The 26,878-nt window shown below is 36.6% G+C and overlaps 1 protein-coding gene across 2 annotated transcripts in view; it reads left to right on the top strand.

Annotated features, from left to right (window-relative positions):
• Rsf1 (remodeling and spacing factor 1) overlaps positions 1-26,878 on the top strand; it is a 127,351-nt gene that overhangs the window by 50,439 nt on the left and 50,034 nt on the right. For both annotated transcript variants that reach the window (XM_005379827.2, XM_013511807.1), the window contains exons 3-5: positions 1,313-1,405; positions 13,850-14,055; positions 25,052-25,206. In XM_005379827.2, the coding sequence (XP_005379884.1) occupies positions 1,313-1,405; positions 13,850-14,055; positions 25,052-25,206 (454 nt within the window). The remainder of the gene's footprint in view (positions 1-1,312; positions 1,406-13,849; positions 14,056-25,051; positions 25,207-26,878) is intronic.

The raw sequence follows: 26,878 nt of genomic DNA on the forward strand, positions 1-26,878 counted from the left end.
GTCCTTGTTGTGGGGCAAAGAAGATTGAAGCCCACAAAGCAGCAAGCAGTAGGGAATGGCCAAATTTGTGTTTATTAGAAAAAATAAGGGCTGGGGATATAGCTCAATGGCACAAGGAAGAAAGGTTCTCCCTGCTTGTTGGGGAGGGGTTTTCATAAAGTGGAAAAATCGTAGCTGTTTAGGAATGCTTCCAGGCGCAAGTAGGCCTTTGTTTGGAATGGGAGCTACTTTGTTTACAGTTTTCTTCCTCCAAGGTCTCTCTCATTTAGTTGAGGACCTGTTTTTAGTCCTTTACATTCTGCTAGGCCCTGATAGTCAGTTTCTTTAATTATTCAGGTCCTGTGGTATGCTAACTCATTTAAGTCCTGACTTTGAGTTTACTTTAGGTTAACTGTTCAGGACCTGTGTCCTAATGGCCTAACTTTCCCTGTCACCTCTCTTCATTTGAGTCATTTGTTATTCCCATTCAACAGCTTCTGAGATCAGTATATTATTCTTTTATACTGACCTTTTTTTTTTTTTTTTTTTTTGAGACAGAGTCTCACTCTATAGCTCAGGCTGGCCTTGAATTCACTATATAGTCTAGGCTGGCTTTGAATTCACAGAGATCCTCCTGCCTCAGACTCTTCCATGCTGGTATAGGCATAAACCACCATGCCTGACCCTTATACTGACTTTTGACTGTAGCATTTATTTACTATTTTACTTCTACAGTGTCTCTGATTTGGTTGCAGTGCTTAGGTAGGGAGAGAATCCTGAGAGATTTACATTAAAGCATATTATTATCTAAGGTAGCAAGTGCTCAGCAGTGAAATTTTTAGTGTACTCATACTAAAAAAGTAGGACATTAGTGTGTTGTATGAGTTGGAGGTGATGTAGATCAGTGGTACAGTGCTTGCCTAGATTTGATCTTCAGCACTGCACCCCTCCCCGACAAAAAATATAAGTGGGCATACTTCTGTTCCAAGCATAAAGATGAACAAACTAGTCGTTGCCCACAGGGAATGTCAGCCATTTGCGGAGATAGGATCAAACAATTATCACCATGTAGAAAAATGTGTTCAAATGCTTGTATAAAGTTGTTGTGGACAAAGACAGTATTATAGAGATTATGTCTTACTTTAAATTCAGTTATCAGAGAACACCTGATGGATTTCAGTAGCATAGCTTTCAGGGTGGAACTGGATTGGATTTAGTGTAAACTGTTCCTTTTATATGTGTATACTAACAGAAGTACTTAACATAATCATAAGAGACTGCCAGTGTCCATCAAACTGCTCTCATACATTAAGATATTAATTTTCTCTAACAGATATGCCAAGAGTTTAATAGCACCTGGGCCTGGGAGATGGAGAAGAAGGGCTATCTTGAAATGAGTGTTGAGTGCAAACTAGCCCTCTTAAAGGTAATGAATGTGTCATCTGTTGCGATTATTTTACTTTAAAATTTTACTTTTGATTCCTGATCAAATTAGAAAGTAAATGTAAAGTAGATATTTTTATTGTGAGAAGAGGACAATGTATTCTTTCCTGTTATTTTTCCCTGACAAAAAGTCTGTATTTTTTAAAAATTATCTTTAAAGCTTACCAGTATTTAATTTTATGTATAGGGGCATTAATAGAACGGATAAGCAATTGCCTTCAGTTATGATTATTCATTGTTTCAGTTTTCACAGTTATTGTTGTAAACTATGGGTGACCTACTGATTTTCTGAATTAGTAATTTGATACTGTTTTCCAGATGACTGAGGGTACACCATTGCATGCTTGCATAATGAGAAGTACTTGGTTTTTAAAATGTCATCTCAATATGTTTATTTTCAAGTTTGAGATTCTCTGTTTTTCTCTATCTACTTAATAATTAATAGCAATGTGGTCAGCATAATACAGAGGGAAAAAAACACACTTTGTGAAAAAAATTAATGAAGTCTTCAGTACTTCTAAAAATACAAATTTTAGCCAGGTGTGGTGGTACATGACTAATCCCAGCACTTGGGAGGCTGAGGTGGAAGGGTCGCTGAGAGTTCGAGGCCAGCTTGAGCTACAGAAGGTATTTCAGATTCAACCTGAACTACATTATAAGACCATGTCCCATACAAAATAAAACAAAACAAATAAAAAATTCACAATTCTTCCTAAGTAGGCTTATCCAGAGAACCCTAAAATCTTATGAAGATTACTAAAATGTAATGTTAGTGTATGTATTTTTTTGAGGACATAGGATATGTCTATAGAGTAGGTATTACTATTGTTTTTTAAGAGTAGGTATTATTTTGCTGTTAGTTGTTATTTGTTCCTATAGCCTACATGAAAGTTAGCAAATGCACACGATGTATTTATAAGAAAACCAAACATCATGGTGAACTTATATTTCAGAGTGTATTACCATGCAAATTCCTCTGTCCCCAGACCAGTTTGCACTCCTAAAGGAGTGTGTTTATTGTTAGTATATCAAGACAAAATGAGAAGTTTTACTCCAAACTTCTGAAAATTTACAAGAATATAACTTTGTTTATAAGAAGTTTTGATAGAAGTTCTTACACATTTCTGTAACATATATACTGTAATCATTGATAAAGAAGTAGGTATATAATAAATATGTAAGTGCATATATTGGTATATGATACACATTTAATTATTGAGGATATGTTACAAAATTTTCAGTGATTTGGACACTTGATGAAAAAAGTTTATAGAAAATGCTTGCTTCATGTGTGCAAGGCCCTGGGTTTGATCTCCATTGCCACCAGGAAAAGAGTGGAGGAGCAAAGTTCATGGGCTAGTGGGATAGCTGACATAAGCATAAGCAAATGTGTTACAAAGGAATTCCATGTATTGTCTGCTGGACACAGATACTCAAGAAGTCTGGCTGTATTACCTAATCCTATATTAAATGTACAACACAGTATTTTGATTTTAGAGATGTGCATTTTTTGGAGAATTTTCCAGCTATTATTGAAAGACTTTCTTAAATACTTGAATATGTTCAGTTTTGTAAAACAATCCTTTTGAGAACAGTGCTCATTTAAAAGCTAATGGATATAAAGAAGTACTGCAGTTTATTACTATGACTCCTGAACAACCAATTGGTCAAAGGTTGGTCAAAAAAGAAATAATTCAAAAAGCAAATTAGCTGGCCGTGGTGGTGCATGCCTGTAATCCCCAGCATTTGGGAAACTGAGGCAGGGGGATTGCGGAAAGTTCAGGCAAGCCTGGGCAACATACTGAGACCCTGTCTACAAAAAGAGAATGTAAATTAGAAAATAGCTCAAGATAAATGAAAATGAAAGCAATATACATATGGGATACAGAAGAACAATACCAAGATAATACTAATCATTGGTAATACCTATGTTAAAAATGGAGAAAGACCTCAAACCACCTCCCTTTACATGTCACGAAAGTAGAAAAAGAAAGCAGTAAACCCAAAGTTAGCAGAAGCAAGAAAAATACAAAGGTTAGAGCAGAAATTAATGAAATAATAAATTGAAAAAATGAGGTATTGGGCAGAAGCATTGAACAGAGCTGCCTTTGTTCCCAGCCAACTCTGCATTTGTAGATTCCACATCCTGGCTATAGCTGTCCACCAACTTTAACCAAAGTGTTTTGTTTCACTTTGGCTTGGGGCAGTAAAGTCACTGAACAGCCTGTTTGTGAATGAGGCCAATGCCCCAGGAAAAAAGGTAGGCCTGGGGAACTCCACTGCTGCTGGGAGAAATAATAGACCAGGAAAAACAGTGCTAGCCCCAAGGAAGCCCCAAGGCTATTGTAACCAGCATGGGATTTTGCTTCAAAAGTGACTGCTGCTGGGTGTGGTAGTGCATGCCTGTAATCTCAGCATTTGGGAGGCTGGGACAGGAGGATTGCTGTGAGTTCAAGGCCAGCCTGGGCCACGCAGTGAGACCCGGCCTCAAAAAAGAAAAAAAAATGTGAGTCCTTCACAGCAGGCTAGAGTTGGCGAAGAAATCCAGTACAGTGCCTGCCATATTGGGGAGCGTTTAATCCAGAGCTACTTTGGGTACCATTGTGGAACAATTTAAGTTTAGGGTCTCTAGTATTACTCTACCACAGTGACTAAATGAGCAGCAGCCACAAGAAATGACTGCAGAGTCTATGTGGGATGGACTTAGACCCAGGGAGAAGTTCAAACTAAGGATGGGAAAGACACAGGTGTTGCAAGAAGCCGAGTCTTGGAAACGTGAGTCTCAAAAGCAGCTGGATCTGAAAGTATAGGCCTGAAGTCCTGCTTTGAACTCCTGTCCTGTTGCCTACATCCAGCAGAGACCATTGGTCTCATTGCTTTCCCCTCTGCCATGTGAGCAGATCTGGAAAGCATCATTTACAATACACTCATTTAAAAATACAGAGGACTTTTTAAAAAACTTCTTCATTCATTGCTTTTATTGGGTTTGGTTTTTTTTCCCTTTTTGTTTCTCACTCAATTTTTTCTCTTTCTCTTTTCCCCCTTTTTTTTTTGTGGTAGGGTCTTACTATGTAGTTCAGGCTGGCTTTGGACTGGAACAATCCTCTTGCCTCAGCCTCCTGAGTGCTGGGATGACAGGCATGCGTCACCATTCCCAGCTTTTTTCCCTTTGTTTTGTTTTTTCTTTTTGTTCATTCATTTGTTACTTTTATCTAATGTTGTCAATTTCCTTTTGCTCCTTAATAGTATCCTTTAGATCACTTTTTTGTCATCTGTCTTATCTTGTATTGAGTAATTTTTGAAATTGTACTTCTTTCATTTTGCTTTCCCTTCCTCCTCCGTCCTTACTAGTACAACCATTAAGCTTTATTAATCTTCAGATAGTTGACTCTGTAATATTACTGTTAAATACTTTTCTATTGTTGTGAAGGGATACTTGTATTTAGTAAATCTTTATGTTATTACTTTGTTTTAGTGTTTATACTTTTCTTTGATTAAAGGTGCTACATTACTGGTTCTTAGGGCATGTCAGTGTCTAGTTTGTCTTTGATTCTCTTCTTGTTGCTTCATTTTATTGCTGTTGCCACGGTGACATAGTTGCTGATATTAATTGGTTCCCACTGTATGCCATTATCTGGATTGCCATTGTGGCATTGACAGTACTGTGGCCCATTCCTGGAGAAACGTGTCTTGGATTAACTATACTACAGTCTCCTCTCCTAAATTAACAGAAGAGGTTGGATTTTGGGAATGACCTACTTAGCCATGCCCAGACTCCAAAACTAATCCACAACACATCGAAAGAGAAGAAATAAAAAAATCACACAGCTAAATTTTTCAAATGATAAAAGGCCAAAAAAATTAAAATAAAAAAATAAGGTGTTCAGTGAGCTCAGAGAAGATTTAACTAGATAGATAATGGACATAATAAGGAAAATGATCAGCAAGTTTACAGAAGCCACTAATAAAATGCTAAATGAGCTAAATAAAAGGACACCAAACATGAATGACCATTTCAGCAAATAATTTGAGACCATGAAAAAGTACCAAACAGAAATTCAGGGGATAAACATTATTTTGGAAGTATGGGGCTGGGGATATAGCTCAGTGGCACAAGCACCTGCCTGGCAAGCGCAAGGTCCTGAGTTCAGTTCCTGGTAAAACACCCCGTGCCCCCGCCACCACAAAAAAAAAGTATGGGTAGCAGAAGTGAGGACTGCAAGGACAGAATGTCAGAACTGGAAGGTAAGGCTCTCAGTGACAAGTTATGGAATAATACCTGAAAACAATAGAACATGAAAAATGGATGCAAGGGATGCTAGATGATACAAAGAAATCTAATCTGACATTAATTGGGTATGGAAAATTAGAAGATAGTGCAAATGGCATGAAAACACCTACTTAAAAAAAAAAAAAAGAAAACACCTACTTAAGGAACTAATAGCAGAAAACTTTCCTAGTATGGGGAGAGAATTCAACATTCTGATAAGTGAAACATATAGAAACCCCAGATAGATACAGTCAGGAAAGAACCTCTCCACAGCACATCATTTTTAAAATCCAGAAAGTCTAACACAAGAAGAGAATCTTAATAGGTATTAGAGAAAAGTAACAAATCACTTATGCAATAAATCCCTGACATATGAAGAGTTCTTTTCCGGGAGAACGTTTGTAAGTTGTATTTGTTCATAAGTCCAGTAGAGTGAGTCGTATATACCTTTGACACAAATACACAGTGTAAAGCATAAAAAACCAAACACAAACATAATGTAAATAAACCTTTTACAGTTACCTTGAAATGTACAGTAAGCACACAGCGGTACAGCTGTGATAATGTCTGGCAGACAGGTGAGCTACTTCTGTGATGTGTTTGTATCTGAAAGTTTGTAACTTGAGTGTTCCATGTTAGTTAAGTCAGGGACTTACTGTAGAGGTAAACTCATTAGAATTACAGGAAACTTCTCAATACAAACTTTACAGGACAAAAGAGCTTTAAGTGATTGAGGCCCTAAAAGAAAACAACATCTAATCAGACTAATATATCCTGAAAAACTATCTCTGAAAATTGATGGAAAAATTAGGTCTTTCCATGGCAAAGAACACCCTGAGAAATTCATGACAACCAAACCAGCATTCCGAAAAACATTCTCAGGATGTCATAGAATGAAACCAACAATGCCAAAAGATCAAAGAGAATGAATTCACACTGGACAGGGTGAGCACTTAACCAAAAGAGAAAAAAAACCGGTGTGGCAGCAGCGGGGGGATGGTGGGGGGGGTATCAGCAATAGGAAAACAGCACAATGAGAAGAATAAGTCAGTATCTTTAAGTAATAACTCCTAATGTGCATGGTCTTAGGGCCAGGGATATAGCTCAGTGGCACAGTGCCTGCCTTGCAAGCACAAGGTCATGAGTTTGATTCTGGTACCACCAAAAAAAAATGTGCATGGTCTCAGTTCTCCAATCAAAAGACACAAATTGGCAGAATGGATCAAGAAACAGAATCAAATGGTATGCTGTATACAAAAAACTACATTTAACCCCCCAAAACCCTCATAGACTAAAAATCAAAGGGTGGAAAAAAATATTTCATGCAACAGGAACCCCTAAACAAGCAGGAGTCCTATTTTCAGATAATGTGGACTTCAACCCAGAGCTGAGCAGAAGAGGCAAAGAAGTTCACTACCTATTGGTTAAGGGAACAGTTCAACAGCTTGGTTCACAAGTATAAACATGCATTCACTGGACACCAGCACACCCAGCTGGACATAAAAGATAAGGTAAACATCAACACAAGTGTAGTGGGGGACTTCAGTACTCTACTGTCACACATAAATGAGCAAAATACCAGAGTTGAACCAAACATTTATTCAGGTGGACTTAATAGGTATCCTCAGTGTTGCACCCAACAACAGAATAAACATTCTCAGTAGGGGGCTGAGGATATAGCTCAGTGGCACAAGCGCCTGCCTTGCAAGCCTGAGTTTGATTCCCAGTACCCGCCCCAAAAAAATTCTCAGTAGCACATGTATCTTTCTCCAAAGTAGCCCACACACTAGCTCATAAAGCATAGTAAGTAAATACAAAGAATCAAAATTACCTTATTCATCTTATCGGATGATACCTCAGCAAAAGTAGAAATCAATGGCAAAATTAACAACACAAATTATGCAGATGCAGGGAAATTAAACAGTAACTTCTTCAGTAATCAGTTGCTCACAGAAAAAATTAAAGAAATCAGACAGAAACTAGAATCAAACAGTAATACCAGTACAACATAGGAGAACTTACAAAACAAGTTCTAGGAGGGAAGTATGAATGCCTGCATCAGAAAAATAGCGAGCCCAAATAAAAACCTAAAGATGCACCTGAAAGTCGTAGATATACAAGAACAATCCAAATCCAAATTCAGACCAGCAATTAAAATGAGACTTTTGTATGTGTGTATACAGGATAGTTAACATAGTTGTTCTACTATCTTCTATTTCTTTCCTGAAAGAAACTGTCAATGAGTCCTTGATTGATCAATATTGCATGTCTCTATCTGTTTTCATGACAAACCACTTTGAAGATATCAATATGTAATACAACAAACATTGTTAATTTCCTCTCACTTTGTTTGTAGCTCTGTATTGTCTGTCTGTCTGTTAATGTTTTCCTCCTTTTATTTTTAAAATTTAAAAAAAAAAAAGTAAAATGCATCAGTGAATGGAAGAGCTCTTTCTTTGAAAGAATAGACAGAATGGACAAACCCTCAGTCAATCTTACAAAAAAAAAAAGGAAAGAAAAGTTCCAAATCAATGCAGAGAGACACAAAAAGGGCAAAATCACATTGTACAGTGCCATAGTCCAGATTGCTAGCAATGACCTGTTCTTAAATTAATTGAAGGATCCAGAAGAAATGGATAGATTCCTAGATACATGGGAATTACAAAAACAGAGTCAGAAGATATAAAAACCCTGAATAACCTAGTAACAGGCAATGAAATTAAAGCTATAATAAAGAAACTACCAACTAAGCAAAGCCTAGGACTCAGTGGACTCATAGCATTGTACAAGAACTTCATGGAAGATGTAACATCAATGCTCTTCAGACTCTTTAATGAAATTGGAAGGGAAGGAGTACTCCTGTGGTCATTCCTGGAAAGTAGCATTGCCCTGATTCATACCAGACAAGGACCCAGCCATAAAAAAGGACTACAGGCCACATTCTTTAATGCACATGGAAGCACATAGCCTCAACAAGATAATGGCAAACAATGCAGAAGATCATCAAAAAGATCGTACATCTTGACTAAGTAGACTTCATCCCAGGGATGCAAAGATGGTTCAACATATGCACATCAGTAAATGTAATATAGCACATAGATACAGCAGTGCCTTGATTCATGAGTCCTTCTGTTTGCAAACAATTCTGTTCTGGAACACAGCATTTGACAAAATGTTGCTTTCATTCACAAAATTTGTATTGAGTAACAAACACAACCGCAGCCATCTTCCCCACACAAACACAAATGCAGCCATCTTCACCCAAATCATAAAACAAATTAAAGTTCCTCAGGTCAGAAATAACATGAACATCTCAATAGATGCAGATGAAGCTTTTAACAAATCCAACATCCATTGATGGTAAAAACCTGAGTAAAGTAGGTATAGAATGATCTTATTTCAACCTGGGTAAATCATTTATGGCAGTCTACTGCCAACATCATATTAAATGGGGGAAAAACAAAGCTTCTTCTGTAAAATCTAGATTCTGATGAGGATATTGATTATCAGCACTCACGTTCAGTGGAAACATGAACTTAGGCTAGAGCAAGAAATGAACAGGATATGTATAGAAAGGAAGAAGACAGATTATCATTATTTGTAGATGACATGATGCTCTACATAGAAGATCAAAAAAGTTGCACCAGAAATGTCTTAGAATAACCAAATTTAGTTGTGTACCAGGATATGAAATCAACACAAAAATCAATAAGGTTCATGTGCCCTGAAAACTCACTGAAAAATTAGGAAAATAATACTATTCACAGTAGCACCAAGAAAAATTAAATATATAGAACTAGTCTAACCAAGGAAGCAAAAGACCTCTACAATAAATAAACTGCTGTACTCTGAAAAAGGAGATCTAACAAGACATCTGAAAATGGAAAGACAGCCTCTGTTCCTGGGTAGGCGGGACCAAGATAGTCAAAATGGCCATAATACCAACACTACTATATAGTGTGATTCCGATCAAAATACTAACAACATTCCTCATAAAACTAGAGAAAACTGCCCTTAAAATACATATGGAACCAGAAGATACCCCAAATACTAAAAGCAATCCTGAGTCACCACAGCAGAGTGGGAGACTTCAAGTTACATTACAAACCTACCTACATTGATTAAAAACAGAGACTTCAAGTTACATTACAAACCTACCTACATTGATTAAAAACAGCATTGTACTGGCATAAAAACTGCATATGGATCAGTGAGACAAAATAGAGAATGCACAAATAACCCCAGGCACATTTAGCTATCTGATCTTTTACAAAGCATCCAAAAACACACTGAATGAAAAGGAAATGTAGCGTCTTTAACCACTTAACAGTTTACCCCCCCAGTACTGGGGCAGTGCATACTATCTGGAGTATCCCTCGGGCATATGTCATTTCAACCAGTCAGCTATTGTGTTGAATAAATTTGATAAAATTGTTGTTTTTATATTGTTATATCATCTTTTAAAAGTTAACCAAAAATACGCAATTGTAGATCATCATGTATTTAAATAATTGGACTGATAAGTAGTTAGAAATGATGCTGGGAAAACTTGCTTGTAAATGATGGAATCTAGACGCATGTCTGTCACTATGTACTGAACTAAAATCAAAATGGATCAAAGAACTAACTGTTCACTTAATCTGCTTGAAGGTAAAATATATAAAATCTTTAAAGACATAGGCATATAGGTAAGAACTTCCTGAACTGAACCCCAACAAATGGGATCCTATCAAAATAAAAAAGCTTCTGTGTAGTAGAGGAAATGCGAGTGAAGAGACAACTGATAGAATGAGCAGAAAACTTTACCAGCTATTCGTGAGACCAGAGGTCAAATACCTGGAATGTATAAAGATCTCAAAAATTAAACCTTCCCCACAAATTAAAAGACCCAGTTAAAAAATGAGCAACTACAAGGAATAGACCATGCTTAGAAGAAGTACAAATTGCCAATAAATACATGAAAAATGTTCTTTGCTGGCCATTCAAGAAATGCAAATTAAAACAGTAAGAGTCTACCTTACTCCAAAAAGAATGGCTGTCTTCAGAAAATCAAATAATGACAAATCTTGGTGAGACTACAGGGGGAAAAGGACCTTTGTGCATTGTTAGTGGCATGTAAAAGTAGTATAGGTGTTCTGGAGCTTTCTCAAAAAATGAAAACTGGAAATTCCATTTGAATCAGGTATTCTAGGTAGAAGAGTTAAATGCATTTCATATTACAGTGATGTATGCATACCCATGTTTATAGCAGCATAATCCATATTCATCATAACAGCAGAATCTTGCAGAATCTTGGAAGCAGCTTATATGTCCATCAAGAGATGAATGGATAAAGTGTCAAATTTATACACAGCTGAGTACTCCTCTGGTGTAAAGAAGGGAAAACTTGAGTCATTTATAGGAAAATAGATTCACCTTGAGACCATAATAGTAAGTGAAAAAAGTAAACACACAGCGTTAAATATCTTAATGTATTTCTTATGTGAGAAACCCAAAATATAAATAGCCAAAGGTTGATTATAGAAGTTGGCAGATGGATATATTTTTAATGGGAAAAAGACCACAAGATGGAGAGGGGGGAAGTAGAAGATTGGAAGGGGATTAAAAAAAGAATTAAGATGTATTATATACATGTACCATCCTCCCATGAAGAATATACACAGTTATGTACTGCAAACATGTACTACCAAAAAAAAATCTGAGAGAAAAACAGGTACAGAATCCCAAAAGCATAGAAGCTTTGTGTTGGCCTCTGATGCCCACTACCTCCCTTCACCCAACCCACTCTCCATTACTTCCAGAATGCACACATCTGTTGTTTCCAAAACATTAATCACCTCAAGTTGTCATGTAAACACAATCGTACAGTTTTTAAAATGTGTTGTTTAGAAAAGATAAAATTAATAAATTTACTGCTCAAATAGAAAAAGGGGGCTCAAAGTCAGAAAAGAAAAAAGACATTACAACTGATGTCACAAAAGTCAAAACCATCATAAGAGATCTCTATAACCAAGTATACACCAGCAATAAAACCTAAATGAAATGGCTGACTTCTAGAAACATGGAGTCTGTTTTAAACCAATTCTGATTTATGATGAAATAGAATATCTGAACAGACAGGAATGATCATGGAGATTAAATCAGTAATGAACACCCCCCCACACCAAAAAAAAAAAAAGCCCAGGACCTGGTAGCTTCACAGGCAAACTGTAGAAAACATGTAAAGAATAAATAGTACCAATTTTCAAAATCTTCCAAGTAACTGCAGAGGAGAGGATACTCTGAAACTCATTTTGAGAGTAGCAGTACTGTCTTATCCACAGCCCAGCTGGGTTAGGCAAGTGGAATAGGTTCCTTAGTTAAGAAAATACCCGGAGTCAGTTGTGAAAGAGGGTTACTAAGACTCACAGAAAGAAACCATTAATAGATACTTAACTAATAGGGAAGAGCCGCTTAGTATTCCAATAGCGCTACTGGGAAGGCCCACAAGAGGGACATACCTTGTAAGAGTGGTGCTCAGTAAATTGTTTGTTTGTTTTTTTCCGGTACCGGGAATCAAACTCACAACCTTGCGCTTGCCAGGCAGGCTCTGTGCCACTGAGCTAAATCCCCAGCCCCCAGTGCTCAGTAAATTGTTAAGGGGTGCATACTCAACAGCAGTGATGCTCAGCAAATTCAACAAGGGTTAGATAGCATGCTACCTCTGTGGAGAACCAGTTGTGTTGTTCTAGACAGCTATTTACCAGAAAGTACTCAAGAGTGTCTGGTGACAGCAGTCGTGACTGGTTATCACTTACTCTCTCTATAGTTCCTTGTTGTATACACCATTTACCAGAGATAGGTTTTATACATTAAGTAACAGGTGACTTAGCTTGTGTGCAAAAGAGTAGTTTCCTCAGATAAGCCCAGTTTGTTTCATTTCGTATGCACTCATATTCAGGTGGGTGCTTTGGATCTCTATTTATAGTGTCCCTTTTATTGAAAAGAGTCTTAGCAATGCAAAAGAGCATCTCACGTATATCTTGCTAAATGCTCTTATTTTTCCTCATGGGTAGTACACATACCATGTTACCAAAACTAGAGGAAGACCTTTATAAGAAAATAAAATTAAAGACCAGTGCACATGCAGTACATAGATGTAAACATCTTTAACAGTATACTAGCAAACTGAATTCAACAGCATATTAAAAGGATCTTTACCGTGATCAAGTGGGATTTATCCTGGGGTCTGGAGTTGTAAGTATCATTCAACATTTCAGTAAATGTGATAGACCACATTAAAGAGTGAAGTACAAAATGCATATGACCACATCATTACATGCAGAAAAAGTATTTGACAGGAAGGGAGAAAAAAAAAATGGCAGAGCTATGAGTGTCAGCAGTAATCTTCTTGAGGTCAAAGTGTCCAGAGTTCTGAAAGCAGTAGCTTGGAGAGGAATCAAAGTGAGAAGGGGTTACTTCGGAACCAGGAGGGACCTGACAAAGGAGAAGAAAACAGGGTTAAGTGACACAGAAGAAACAGAATACATCACTGAGGAGAGAAGACCTTCTGCAGTCTGCACCACTGAGAGTAACTGGCCAGCTGCCAGTTGGGATGTAAAATGGTACCTTGGTTCACAAACTTTGTTTAACTATTTTGGTAAATAGTGCATGGTTTGTGTATACTAAAACATAGTGCATACCATAAATGTGTATACTCTTTACTAACCTAATTAATCTTTTAAAAATGAAATTTTCTTGCATGAGATAATTCGACAGTTTTAGTACAGGTACACTCATTGTTTATAAATATAATTTGATTTGTGTGTCATTGGTTGTGTTAAATCTAACCAATGATGTAAAAAGTATTTAAAATGTTAAAACCATCTTTTTAAGTTGATTTTGGAAGATAGGGTCTCACTATGTCATGTAGGCTGGTCTTGAACTCGCAACAATTCTTCTGCCTCAACCTCCTGAGCGCTGGGATTACATGTGTGCACCATCATGCCTGGCTCGTTAAGTTGACTATTTTAAACAGATTCTACATTAAGGGGAAAGGATGGTGAAAAATGGATAAACTGCGTGTATTCTACTTGCTTTGTCCCTGAATCAGCTCTGTGGTTGTATCATTTATCATGATGGGAAATATTTGTGAAGTATTTTGTAATTATTTTTCAGTATCTCTGCGAGTGTCAGTTTGATGACAATCTTAAGTTTAAGAATATTATTAATGAGGAGGATGCTGATACTATGCGTCTCCAGCCAATTGGGCGAGACAAGGATGGCCTCATGTATTGGTACCAGTTGGATCAAGATCACAATGTCAGAATGTACATAGAAGAACAAGATGACCAAGATGGCTCTTCATGGAAATGCATTGTCAGGTATCTTTTATTGCAATTTCTTGACATTTATTTATATTTTCCTTACTTTGATCTCTACTAGCCTGATCTGTGAGAGGAGCATGGACCTTTTTCATGGAGTTAGTGAGTTGACAGGGCCTATCCTCGTACCCAGCACAGTATCCATAGTAGGCACTTATTCATCAAGTAAAATTGAAATATTTACAAATTCAGAACTTTTAGGATATAAACCTTATACATACAGAAGAACACATTTTTAGATAAAAGATAGTGTTTGGTTTTTTATTTAGTTGTGTCCTATTACACGTTGCTTATTTATTTCTAACTTTTAATTTGATCTGTTTATCTTGACACAATTCATCTTTGTTTGATGTGCATGAATTATTGGAGTTCTGACAAACATCAAACATTGTGGTTTTCATTATTCATTTAAATTAAAAAAATTTTTTGTGTTGACAAGTATATTTGAAGAGAACCATTTAATGCATGGCCTTGAGACACAACTTTTTAAATTTTTTAATAGTGATACTGGGATCTTTATTCAAAATGTTTGTGTCTTTAATTTTTCTATCTTTGCAGCTTTATTGTTTAAAAAATGTCCTACAAGTACCCATAGTGTATATTAATTTTGAAAAAACCAGGGCTTCTACAAAGTAAAGAGAATTCATGGATATCTTAACTACTGACTTCTGCTCCTTTGACATTAAGCCTTACCTTTTTTGTTTCATTAAGCCTTACCTTTTTTGATTTTTTGGATTTTTTTGTGATTACTTAAGAACTAACAATATTTGTTTAGGTCACAAATGCTCAAGTTTTACTCTCTTGAGAATAAATGTTTATTGAATGAAATCAGTGGGGATTGTTTTACAAGCAAGTATAACTACATGATTCTCCTTGTACTTAATTTCCTTAATGGTACCAATGTACTTCTGAAGGAAAATTTACTCATGTCTTTCCCTATGGATGCCAATACCTAAGGGGTTGTGTTCATGATATCGTTTTACTGTGGGGTCTTCCATTGCCCACATCAACCCTGCATAGTTGTTTAAGAGTATTCTCTCATGATTTGTAGGTAAAAAAACATGACAGAGAAAAATAATCATGATTATTGTTATCAGTCATGCTTAATACATTTTGTAAAGTTCACTATTTTAAGGAGATTATATCTTAATGCATGGTGTGAGGTTTTTGAATTAATGATTATGCTTAAATCTGGGTTCATCTATTTGCCATCTGTAGGCATATTAGTATTACTTCATTTCCCTTAGAGGTATTTTCGTGTACACTAAAATGAGTATGATACTTTCCCATAACATTGTAAGACATGTATCACATATGCTGAGACCATAGTACACACTCAGTAAACATTTATTCTTTTTTTTTTTTTTTGTACCGGGAATTGAACTCATGACCTCACACTTGCTAGGCAGGCACTGTGCCGTTGAGCTGTATCCCCAGCCCTCACGTTTGTTCTTTTCTTCCCATCTCTTTAAATATTAAATTTTCTCACATTTATAACCTCAAAGCTTGAAACTTAGTTTCTTCATTGAAGAAATATTTATCAGCAGAAATATCAGAATTACATTGATGTTACTTTCACCTCTTTTTCACCCTTTACTTTTCCCTCAGGTTTTATTCTTCATGCTTCTGCATTTAAAAACAAACAAACCTTTCTATGTGTAAATATCTGTTTATGATAAACATAAAATAACCATATGCTTATACAAAATACCCAAACACAACTTTCTCACATTAACAACCACAGATTTCTTTAGTGAAGTGGTACCAGGTTACTTTTCATCATTTGGAACACCTGTGAATATTATTTCTATCTGCAAATTTATCAGGGAACGTTACCCAAATACAGTAGAAATATTCAGTACCATTAAGAAACCATTGGCTTTACTGACTCTGATTGTCCCTTTTAAATCCAATTTTCAACACTTAATGAACACATTAGTATTTATTTCATTAAATGAATAAATTTATATTGCATATCAACTTCTGTAATAGCATTGTGCTAAGCAGTGGGAGGAATGTGGCAGTGAATAGTACAGCTCTGGGGCCTCTACCTGGCTTTTAAGCATTTGTCAGGTCCATTGTATGGTAAAGAACTTGCTGTACGTTATGTGTTTCCTCTAGAAGGAGAGTAGTTTTCAGATTCTCATTGGGGTGCATTTATGCTTATTATAATTGAGAAGTCTTGTGATACGGCATTTCAGTTAGCTTTAATTCATTAACACATGGAAGTACTATTGACAAAAATTGTGAGCTGCCTTGGCTCTCATTTTGGGAAGGTTAAGTATTAAAAGCAATGTATTATTTTCCATTCCTCTAAAACATCTGGGTTAGGGATGTGGCTCTGCTGAACACTTCCTTAACAGGCTGGAGGCCCTGTGTTTGTTCCCCAGCACAACGCACAAAAGATGGTACTTATTTGGTACTCAAAATAATGTGTGACCCCACTGAGGTCGTAGCTGACATACAATATTTAGATTCGTAATCTAGACTTTAGGAAAAATGTTAACATAGAGAACCCAAAGGAGATGATTGAATGAAATGAAATGCTTGATCTAGCAGCAATTTAGCAATGCACAGCTTTACCAAAGATTTAAAGGACTAACTTGTAGAAGACTTTCTCGAGGACTTAGATGTGATCAGTGGATGTCCATTATGATTACACAAAATTACGAAATTGCTTTTAATGAGAAATCCTTCAGAAACTCGATAGGAAAAAAGCAAGTCCCAAAAAATTAACATTCAAATAAAAGTGCAGCAGAGGGAACAGAACCCCCCTCCCAAATAAAAGGGAAATAAAGCAAGCAGAATTTTAGCTTTTCATTTAGATTGCATGTAGATATTTGTCTTAACTTACTAAATACTATATTTTACTAGCGAAATGAAAAGCTTGCTTCTTGTTCTTAAAAGTATTTTAAAAATATAATACTGTTATTTGCTTGGAGATCAGCTGGTATTGGAAATATGTTTCTGCCTAATTCTTAGATTATTATATAACAAAAATTACATAGTCTTTTAAATGTGGGGTATTTTTTTTTCTTATGTTTTAGAATTCTGTTTTTGTGGTACTAGGGATTGGATCCAGGGTCTTTTCATGGAGCTATCTCTTCACCCCTTTTTATTTGTTGAGATTTGGACTCCACCAAGTTGCCCAAGATAGGCTTGAACTTGCAGTCCTTCTTTTGTAGCTTTCTGTATTGCCATGTACACAGTTTACCATTCTTGTTTTTAAACCTAATAAGTTAACTTTTTTGATATATTTGGAAATTGATATATTTCTAATATCAATTGATATATTTAGAAATATAACTGAGCATTGCAATTTATGCATGGGATATAGGCATGTATCCCATGCCTGTAATCCTACCCTTCTAAAATGTGGAGGCAGGAAGACAGAAAGTTCAGGCATAGCCTGGTCAATTTAACAACTTAGTAAGCCCCTGTCTCAAAATAAATTTTTAGAAAAGGGCTGGGACTGTAGCTCCGTGAAAAGTCCCTGGGTTCATTCTTCAGTACTGCTAGCTAAATGAATGAATGAATGAATAAATGAACAAACGAATGTATAGTTTATAAGAGTGAAAACCCACCCAAAAAAGGTATAGTTGTAATATTTGATCTTCTACTAAAAATTTAATATCATAACCACATTTATAAACTTCTGTTAAATAGCAACTTCTGTTTCTACTTTTGAAAAATTAATGAGTATGAGTTACATTAGAAGCAGTTCATTCATGTTTGTAGAATTTTAAGTTGAAAAAAGATTTAGTATGAGATTTACAGAGGAATAAAAACTTGTTAAATTTTAACAAGTTTGAACCATATAAAATTGTCAGCATTTGGACATTTTGAGCTACAAAAATGGTAATGTTTTAATCAAAGAGTAATAACAGGTGTCAATAACAAAAATATTTAAACTCTAGCCAGTGTCTTACTTTTTCCAGTTAATATTCGAAAGAGAATATAAAAGTACATGAAAAAGGACTTGATTAGGTGTTTCACGTTCAGAGAATACTATATAAAGTGCTCAGACACCAGTCTACTAAGGAAGACAAAGTTCTAAGCAGACTGTTGAGCAGTTGCTTTATAAAGAAAAAAATGATTAATATTCATATGAAAAACGGTATTATCATTAATATTTTGTTTATCATTATTCACAAGAAAGTTCTCAGTGAAAACAACGACGTTCTACATTTCCTCTACGAGAATGAAACTGACCTCTCTGCAACACTAAATGTTAGCAAGGATGTGGAGCCCTGCTAATGTAATGCAGAATGGTATAAGGACTTTGTGAAACTGTTCGATAATTTCTTTCAATATTAATGAACTGTTATCCTGTGCCCCTCCAATTTTACTCGTGTGTATTAATGTTAGAGAAATGAAAATACATTTACAAAAGTCTTGTATGAGAACATTCTTAGCATCTTTATTGTAAATAATACTCATATAGTGTAATACTACTAAGTAGTAAAAAGGAATGACCTCATATTATATTGATTTCTCTCAAAATATTTGTGCACAAAGGAAGCCAAAAAGTGGATACTGTTTGGTTACATTTATTTTAAGTTCTTTATTTAATAAAAGTTGCTTTGCTTTGTTAGCTAGAGGGATTCAGTAGGGATGGACAGGGGGAATTTTCTGTGATAGTGATAGTATTCTTTTATTTGGTAGCAAAGTTGATTACATGGTATATGCATTTGTGAAAGATGTTGAACTGAATGTTGAGGATATGTTAATTTCGTAATATATAAATTACACCTCGGTAAAAATATTTTAAAATTGGGAATGGTTTTATAATTATTTTTAAAAATTTAAACTTTAAATAATGTATACAGCTTATAGGCACCCTACTTGCAAATGCTGTATACCCTTCTGCAAACTCCAGACTGTATGTGTGTGTGTGTGTGAGTGTGTGAGTGCATGTACATGTGTGTGGTAGTGGGGGGTTCAATAGTGTGTGTGTGTGTGTGTGTGTGTGAGCGCACATACATGTGTGTGGTAGTGGGGGTTCAATACAGGGCCTTTGCACTGAGGTACATCTCCAGTCCTTTTTATTTTTTTATTTTGGGACCGGTATCACTAAATTGCCCAGCCTGAGATCAAACTTACTTTCCTCCTGCCTCTGCTTCCCTGAGTACTGGGATTACAAATGTGTTCTGTCATGCTGAATTTTGTCCCATTTCTTAAGAAGTTTTCTTTGTTGGAAAAAGATACAGAGAATAAACTATTATATCGTATCTATCCTGTGACCTGTGATGGACATCATACCAGAATCATATTTGGTTCTGTACTAAGACAGAACCAAATATTTAGTTAGGACCTTAGCAGAAGATGATCCCTGTACTTATTTTTATTTTGTTTGATTTGGACTTCTACTTCATTTGGTTCTCCTCTCACTAATACAAACTGAGCAGCTCTTTAGTGGAAGAAATCATATCCCACAATATAATTGCTAGAAAATATCCTTCATTTCACTAGAATGAAATGAAATTAAGGTACAGATAGGAAAATACAAGATTACCTCAGTTGGCATCAGTCTGCCCCAAACTGAACCTCCAGCCTTTCCACCAGTACATTTCCCTCATCTCAGTTAATAGCAACCGCATCATTTCAGTTGCTTAGGTCCCGGACCTTTTTTCTTACTCCAAATCCACTTTAGCAGCAGGTCTAATCAGCTTTCCATGGAGAATGTATCTAGAATTTAAGCATTTTTCATTTCCTGAATAGCTTACATTTGGGCCCAAAGAAAAAAGAAAAATACTTTTCTCCTCCTTCCTCTCTCATGTCATGCTCCTTCTGTCTTGGTTACTTTTCTCTCTGTGCTGAGATAAAATACCTGACACCCAGAGTTAAGGGTGGAAAGGTTTATTTAGTTCACAGTTTGTGGAGGTTTCAGTCCATAATTAGTTGATTCCAAGGCATTGTGGCACATGGCAGAGGGCACATGGCGGTGGAACACAGCAAAAGCAGCAAGAGCAAAAAAGGTAATAGCAGCAGAGCAAGCCTCTTTCCCTCTCTTATGTTGTATGCGGGTCCCCTGCCCTGAAGCTGGTGTAGCACTCAAACCCATAATCCCAGCATTGGACCAAGAATCAATCACAAACTCTAGAGGCCCCCCCATGTCTGCCCGAGGCTTTGGGAGGACTGTAGACACAAATCATAACACCTTCCTTCTCCAGTCTTCCTGACCCTTTCCTCTTCCCTCTTCCTGACCCTTTCCTCTTCCCTCTTCCCTCTTCCCTGCTCTTCTTTTTCATGTACACAGTTCAGCTTGTTGTTGCTTTAATTTATTCCCAAATGGTACAGCCAGTGCTGCTGTCTATCTCCAGGACAATTTCTTCACCCCAGAATGAAACTCTAAGCCCTTTAGCAGTTGTTCTCTGTTCACCCTTCTTGCGTTACTAATCTTCCTGTTTTTAAAATTTCCCTCTTTTAGACATAGCATATATATGTGATCTTTTGTGCTTGGCTTCTTTTACATAGCATGTTTACAAGGTTCATCTATGTAGTACAAATCAGAACTGTTTTTTTTTTTTCTTTTTGGGGGGGGTAATATAGTACTGAGGGTTGAACCTAGGGAAGTTCTAATACTACCAACGTTCTTAGATCTTTTTACTTTTTACTTTGAGAAAGAGTCTTGGTAAATTGTACAATCTGGCCGCAAATTTGAGGTCTCCCTACCTCCACCCTGGAGTACACAGGATGACAGGCATACACCGGCATGCCTGACTTCTTCCCTTATTTGATTGTGTTTTTGGTTCATTTTTTTCTTCTTTCTTTGTTTATTTATTGATGCTAGAGATTGAATTCAGATCTTGAGCGTGCTAGTTAAGCGTTCCACCATTAAGCTATATCCCCTTTCCCTGGCTTTTTTTGGCTGAATAATACTGCCATGTACAAATACACCAGGTTCCCTCACACAGGTCTGCCCACTAAGGAGTAAAAAAGTGGCATGCACCGTATGCCAGATGTACCTTGGGAAGGTTCCCCATGATGTCCCACGTGAGCTCAAGGCCTGCATATGTTACTAGTTTTTTTTTAATTCTTCCTGCTCTGTGGTTTAAAGATACAGAAAATGTCAAAGTCCTTCAGATGCCTCTATAAGTAACAGGGATATGAAAAAGAAGCAGCATTTGTAAGTGTCTCTAGCATAGAAAATCAAGCTGTTGGTGAAGTTGAAGCGTGATATACGAGTAAAACATCTTCCAAAACAGCATGGTGTTGAACTGACAATCATATATGACCTGAAGAAAGGGAAGGATTAATTGTTGAAGCTTTGTGCTGAAAGTTATATACAGGCATTAATGAAAAATAGGAAAACACTGTGTACAGCTAAAAATGAGTTCAGTTGTGTTGAAAGTGGATCTGTCAGCATCACAGTGAACACATGCTGCTTAATGATATGCTGGTCATGAAACAAGCAAAAATCTCATGGGTAACTGAAAGCGGAAGGAAATTCTGAATATTCAGCAGGCTGGTTGCATACATTTAAGAAACAACATGGCATACTTTTAAGCATTTGTAGTAATTAAAGCAATTGCTGATCAAGGAGTATCAGAGAAATTTATTGATGAGTTTGCCAAGGTCATCACTAATAGAAATCTCACACCAGAATAAGCCTGAAGTGCTAGTGAAATATCACTGTTGGGCTTTATTGCCCCAGAAAGCCACTGTTCACAGCTGATGAGACAGCCCAATGGGAATTGAAGGATGCTAAGGATAGAGTAAATGTGGTTGGATGTGTGCAACGTGCAGGTACCTGGAAATATAAACTTGCTCTTGCTGGCAAAAGCTTGTGTTCACCTGTTTTATATAAATGAATTTCTTACTGATACATTGTTATGCTAACGAAAGGCATGAGTCACCAGGGATGTCCTTTCCAATTGGTTTCATAAACACTGTCCAGCAGCTCATGCTCACGATGGGGAAACTGGAAGGATGATTGTATGATTTTATTATTCTTCAGAAGCTATTCTGCTTGTTCTCCAGCTGAAGTTCTTTTAAAAACAATGTGTATACCTTGTACTTTTACTCAGATGTGGCCAGTCATGTGACTGTAGGTCAGCGTCACGGTGAGCAACCATGGTGGCATACAGAGTGAAAGATTACTTCGAGATGAGGCTTAGTTTAATCACCGAGAAGCCCAGAAGGTCTGCTCAATGGAGAGAATCCAGAGTAAGGGAAAGTCCCAGGAGTGGCACCGAAGCTAAGAACTGTCAGGCTTTTATTTGGAGTAACAGTGTGAGAGAAGAAAAAGAAGAAAAGCAGTTTGGGGAAAGAATTGTCTCAAAGCTAGGCAGTTTTCGTGGAGAAAGGGGAAGGACAATGCCAGATACAATATGCTTTGCTAATCTAAACTTCGTGTTGTTTAACCGTTCATTTCTCACAGAGCCTTTGCCTTTGCCCTGCAGTTTAACCCGTCAATAATGAATGAATGAATGAATGAATAGCATTTTTTTTTTTTTTTTTTTGGTTTTTTGGTTTTTCTCTGGTACCGGGAACCGAACTCACGACCTTGTGCTTGCCAGGCAGGCGCTTTGCCGCTGAGCTAAATCCCCAGCCCTGAATAGCATTTTCTTGAACAGCGTGATAGAACATTAATAGTTGTGGATATGAAAAGTTTGCAAAGATCTTTGTGTATATGTGTGTGTAAAGAAAATAGTGATAAAATTTATTGGAAAAAGTACAAGAGAAGAGCTGGGGAGAAACTAGTTTTGTAGAGCAAGCTTGGGCTGAGTAAAGAGAAAAAGAGAGTAAAACCAAAAATACAAGCAATGCTGCATCTGGGAAACACAGCATGGCCTGCTGCGGAAAGGTAGGACAGCCTGACTGGTTCTTTTTATGCTATTGTGAATGTTTGAAACACAGTAGCTAAGGACAGAATTGTGCCTGCCTGGTACAACCTGTGTCTTGAGACTAGATTTAGTGATGGGAGTGAACAGTGGTGACTTTAAAGGACTCCACATGGCAAGTGAGAAATGATTTCTTAGTTCCCTCCCCACATTGGGGATTGAACCCAGGGCCTTCTCACTGAGCTATATCCCAAGCCCATTATGTATGTATGTATGTATGTAGGTATATATGTAACAGAGTCTGTGTCTCTAAGGTATGCAAAGCTGGGCTCCAACTTTTGATCCTCCTGCCTCAGTCTCCCAGAGCTCTAGGATTATAAGCATGCCTAACCATGCCCAGCACTTAACCTTCATATATTTGCCAAAAAATATATCTTCCAGTAAGCTGAAAGAAATAGATATCAAAGTTTTTTACATCAGTAATGAGAATCTAGTTCATTTATTGATCGATGAAGAAATAACCAAATTATTTTTGAATCGGGGCAATCCTGAAAATATTGATGATGAAGTTCATATTACTAACATTGCATAAAAGATTCCTATAAATGACATCATGTAAACATACAGTGTGTTTACTGGCCCAGAGTAGTATGTGCAACAAACAAGAAATTTTGTCAGTTTATAAAATCAAAGAGAATGCTAAGACAAAACTGTTCATGAAGTAGATGACAGTAGGAAATATTAACAAGCCATCAAAGCAGAATGCCTCCTCATCCCTAGACAGCTAACTTCCTGATCACTGGTGCTTCTGATGCTTATTAAAAAAAAAAGGTCAGTAACCTCTTAATCAAAACACAGCACCACAGGTGGAGAGTGAAAGCCTGCTGTTGTTTGCTGTTGCTGTTTAGCTACTGGGTGGGCATTCTGAACACCAGGGTTTTTTTCATTGTGTTAATAGCATGTCATATTTTTTCCTTTTAAGTACTTACATGTGAATAAGTACGAGAAATTGTTTACTGGTAGCATATAAACTAAGACATATACAGGAGGGTGATGCCAACAACCACAGACATCTCCATGGGTGGCTGAAATACTTCAGGCATTGTAAGCTTGAAGGTATATATGAAACATAACTGAATTTATGTGTATACTTTTGTCTCATTCCCAGTATTTCTCATTATGTATATGTAAATACTTCCCCTCAAATCTGAAAATATTGGAAATCCAAAACATTTCTTATCCTGAGCATTTCACATGTGAGATATTCAACATTGCATTGTTACTTGTCTCTGGGTATATAGCCATCTAGTTTAGGAGCAGTGATTTCATTCCTTCATTAAACAGTGCTTTAGAGCCTATTTTGTCAGACAAGAGTCCTCGCACTCAAGCTGTGCGTGTAGCTAGCTAGCATGGATCTGGAAAGGAATGGGACAGGAAAGAAGACCAACAATTTCATCTTAGCATTCATTAATCGTATTAATGTGATTAATGCATAACTAGTTCTTTGGAAACACAGAAGAAGGGAAGAAGTCATGGTGTTGATTAATTTAGTAGCAGAAAAAATTTCCAAGTGAGAATTTAAACTAACCATATTGCATCTTCTGTTTGCTAATAAAACTAAAGAATTTATAGATTAAAATCTTAGGTATTTTCTGTTACTAAACCAAACGGAATTCCCATGTTGTAATTGTAAACTATAATTGGCAAAACAAAATGAGCAACTAAATAAATTGTTACTGCTTTTAAGCTGTGTCATTAGAGTTGACTTTTTGTAATCATTCATTGTTATAATTTTAACAATATCAAATGCTGCCATTTCTGAAGATAGAAAAGTTACTTCCAAATGAATTAAGAACTTGGATTATTTTGTTAAAAATACTTCAGTCAAGTTATACATTGAATTTATCTCATTAGGGATGACATTATACTTTAAAGTGATTAAACTTTGAATTTTATTTAGCATCGTTCCTACTTTTATTTTCAGCCAGAGAGATCTGAATGGCTATGGCAATAATTTAAGAGCTCTAATCTGTTCTCTTTGGTGAATAGTATATGTTTTAATGTGTGCTCTTTCTTAGTATTTATTTTTAGAATTCAGGGTTAATTATTAATTTGGACGTTTTTATGTTTTTTTAAATTTTAATTTCTAAATCAGAAAATTCTTCAGAGAAGAAAGATTTTTATGTTGTCTTGTTTTTTCCCTTGTTCAGAAATCGAAACGAGTTGGCTGAGACGCTTGCACTCCTGAAAGCACAAATTGATCCTGTACTATTGAAAAACTCTAGCCAGCAGGACAACTCTTCTCGGGAAAGTCCCAACTTAGAGGATGAGGAGACTAAAAAAGAGGAAGAAACACCTAAACAAGGTTTTTTTTTGTGTGTTTTATTTTGCTTTGTTTTGAATCGCTGCTTCTTTTATTATTTTAACCAGCTGTATAATTTTGAATTTTGATTGAAAAGTTGAGAGTTTTCCATAGTCTCTTTATTCAAAGACAAAGAGCAAAAGACTGCATTTCCTCTTTTACATAAAAACATTTAAAAAATCTAAGTCAACTGTGTTCAGATTGGCTGGGTGTAGTGGCACACACCTGTAATCCCACCACTTGAGGGAGGCTGAGGCAGGAGGATTGCTATGAGTTCAAGGCCAATCTGGGCTACAAAATGAGTTCAAGGCCAGCCTGAACTGCATAGTGAAACCCTCTCTCAAAAAGATAATTAAAAAAAAAATTATGTGTGTGTGTGTGTTCAGTTTATCATGTTTTACTAATTTAAGAGTTCTGTGCTAGTGTAATTTTTTGTTGAGAAGTACACAAAACATAATTGACCATTTTAATGATTTTTACATATACAGTTAAATACATCCACAGTGATTATCACCATTACTACCATTTATGTCCAGAACAGTATTTTTCTTCCTCAAATGAAACTCTATCTCTGTTAATCACTAACTCCCTATTTTCCCCTCCTCCTAACCCCTGGCACCTAGTTTCTGTCTTTCCCCAGACCCCCCCTTGTTCCAATGAGTGAGCTGGGATGAGGCAGGATGTTTGAGCCAATGCTCCACGCTGTGGCTGTGATCGGGCATAGAGGCTATGACTTCCTGGGGCTTCAAAGATTATACATCGGAGCAGAAGCACCAACCCCACCTTAGATACTATCTCAATTGAGTTGTGCGGATTACTCTTTCTGCATCTGGCAGAGGTGATTTCAGGCCTCCTACCTAGTCCAGCACATGGCACTCACGTATTTCCTGCCATTCTCACAGTCACTCATCCTCAAGTCACTCCCTTCTTCACAAATGAGTAAAATCTGGGTTGGGTCCTGGCTATAGGCCTTTGTTCCTGATGGCCATCATCATGGCCAGACTAGGACCCCTTGGCTCTCTGTAACTACAGAGATGCTTGAGTGCCTTTATTCTTGCCATGGGTTGCACTGGAAGTTGTAGATTGGAATTAACTCTCTAGAATTCCAATACCTTTTCATGGGATTACAAATATAAGCTTCCTGGCTGTGAGGAGGATTGGGAAGGGCTCTCTATAAGTCCCTGACTTAAAGTTCATATTATTGGTTATTCAGGTTGGTTATTGCTTATTCTTATACACAATTAAAATAAAGAATATTTATTGGAAACAAGAGTCAGGATAATGGAAATTTAAGAAGCAGTTATTCCTCTTAGGAGACCTTATTTTTGATGCTAATCTTAATGAGAGACTCACGTAAAGTAGAAAGAAGAGCAAAAAAAAATTTCTTCATTAAGTTGTTCTTGATATTTAATTCCACAATTACTCTGTAAGGTGTTAATAGTAGAGCAGAGGGGATTTCAACAATAAAAGCAGCTAACACTAGATACATCCTATTTTCTTTATAGTCTACTAAATGCTACATTTGGATTTTCTTTTTTTTTTGGGGTTTTTCTCCGGTACCGGGAACCAAACTCACGACCTTGCGCTTGCCAGGCAGGCGCTTTGCCGCTGAGCTAAATCTCCAGCCCTACATTTGGATTTTCATTTCAGTTTTAAAGCTGAGGAAGTTGAGAGA

Source organism: Chinchilla lanigera, unplaced genomic scaffold (genome assembly GCF_000276665.1).
Source record: "Chinchilla lanigera isolate Chin_1 unplaced genomic scaffold, ChiLan1.0 scaffold00013, whole genome shotgun sequence".
Lineage (NCBI taxonomy): Eukaryota > Metazoa > Chordata > Mammalia > Rodentia > Chinchillidae > Chinchilla > Chinchilla lanigera.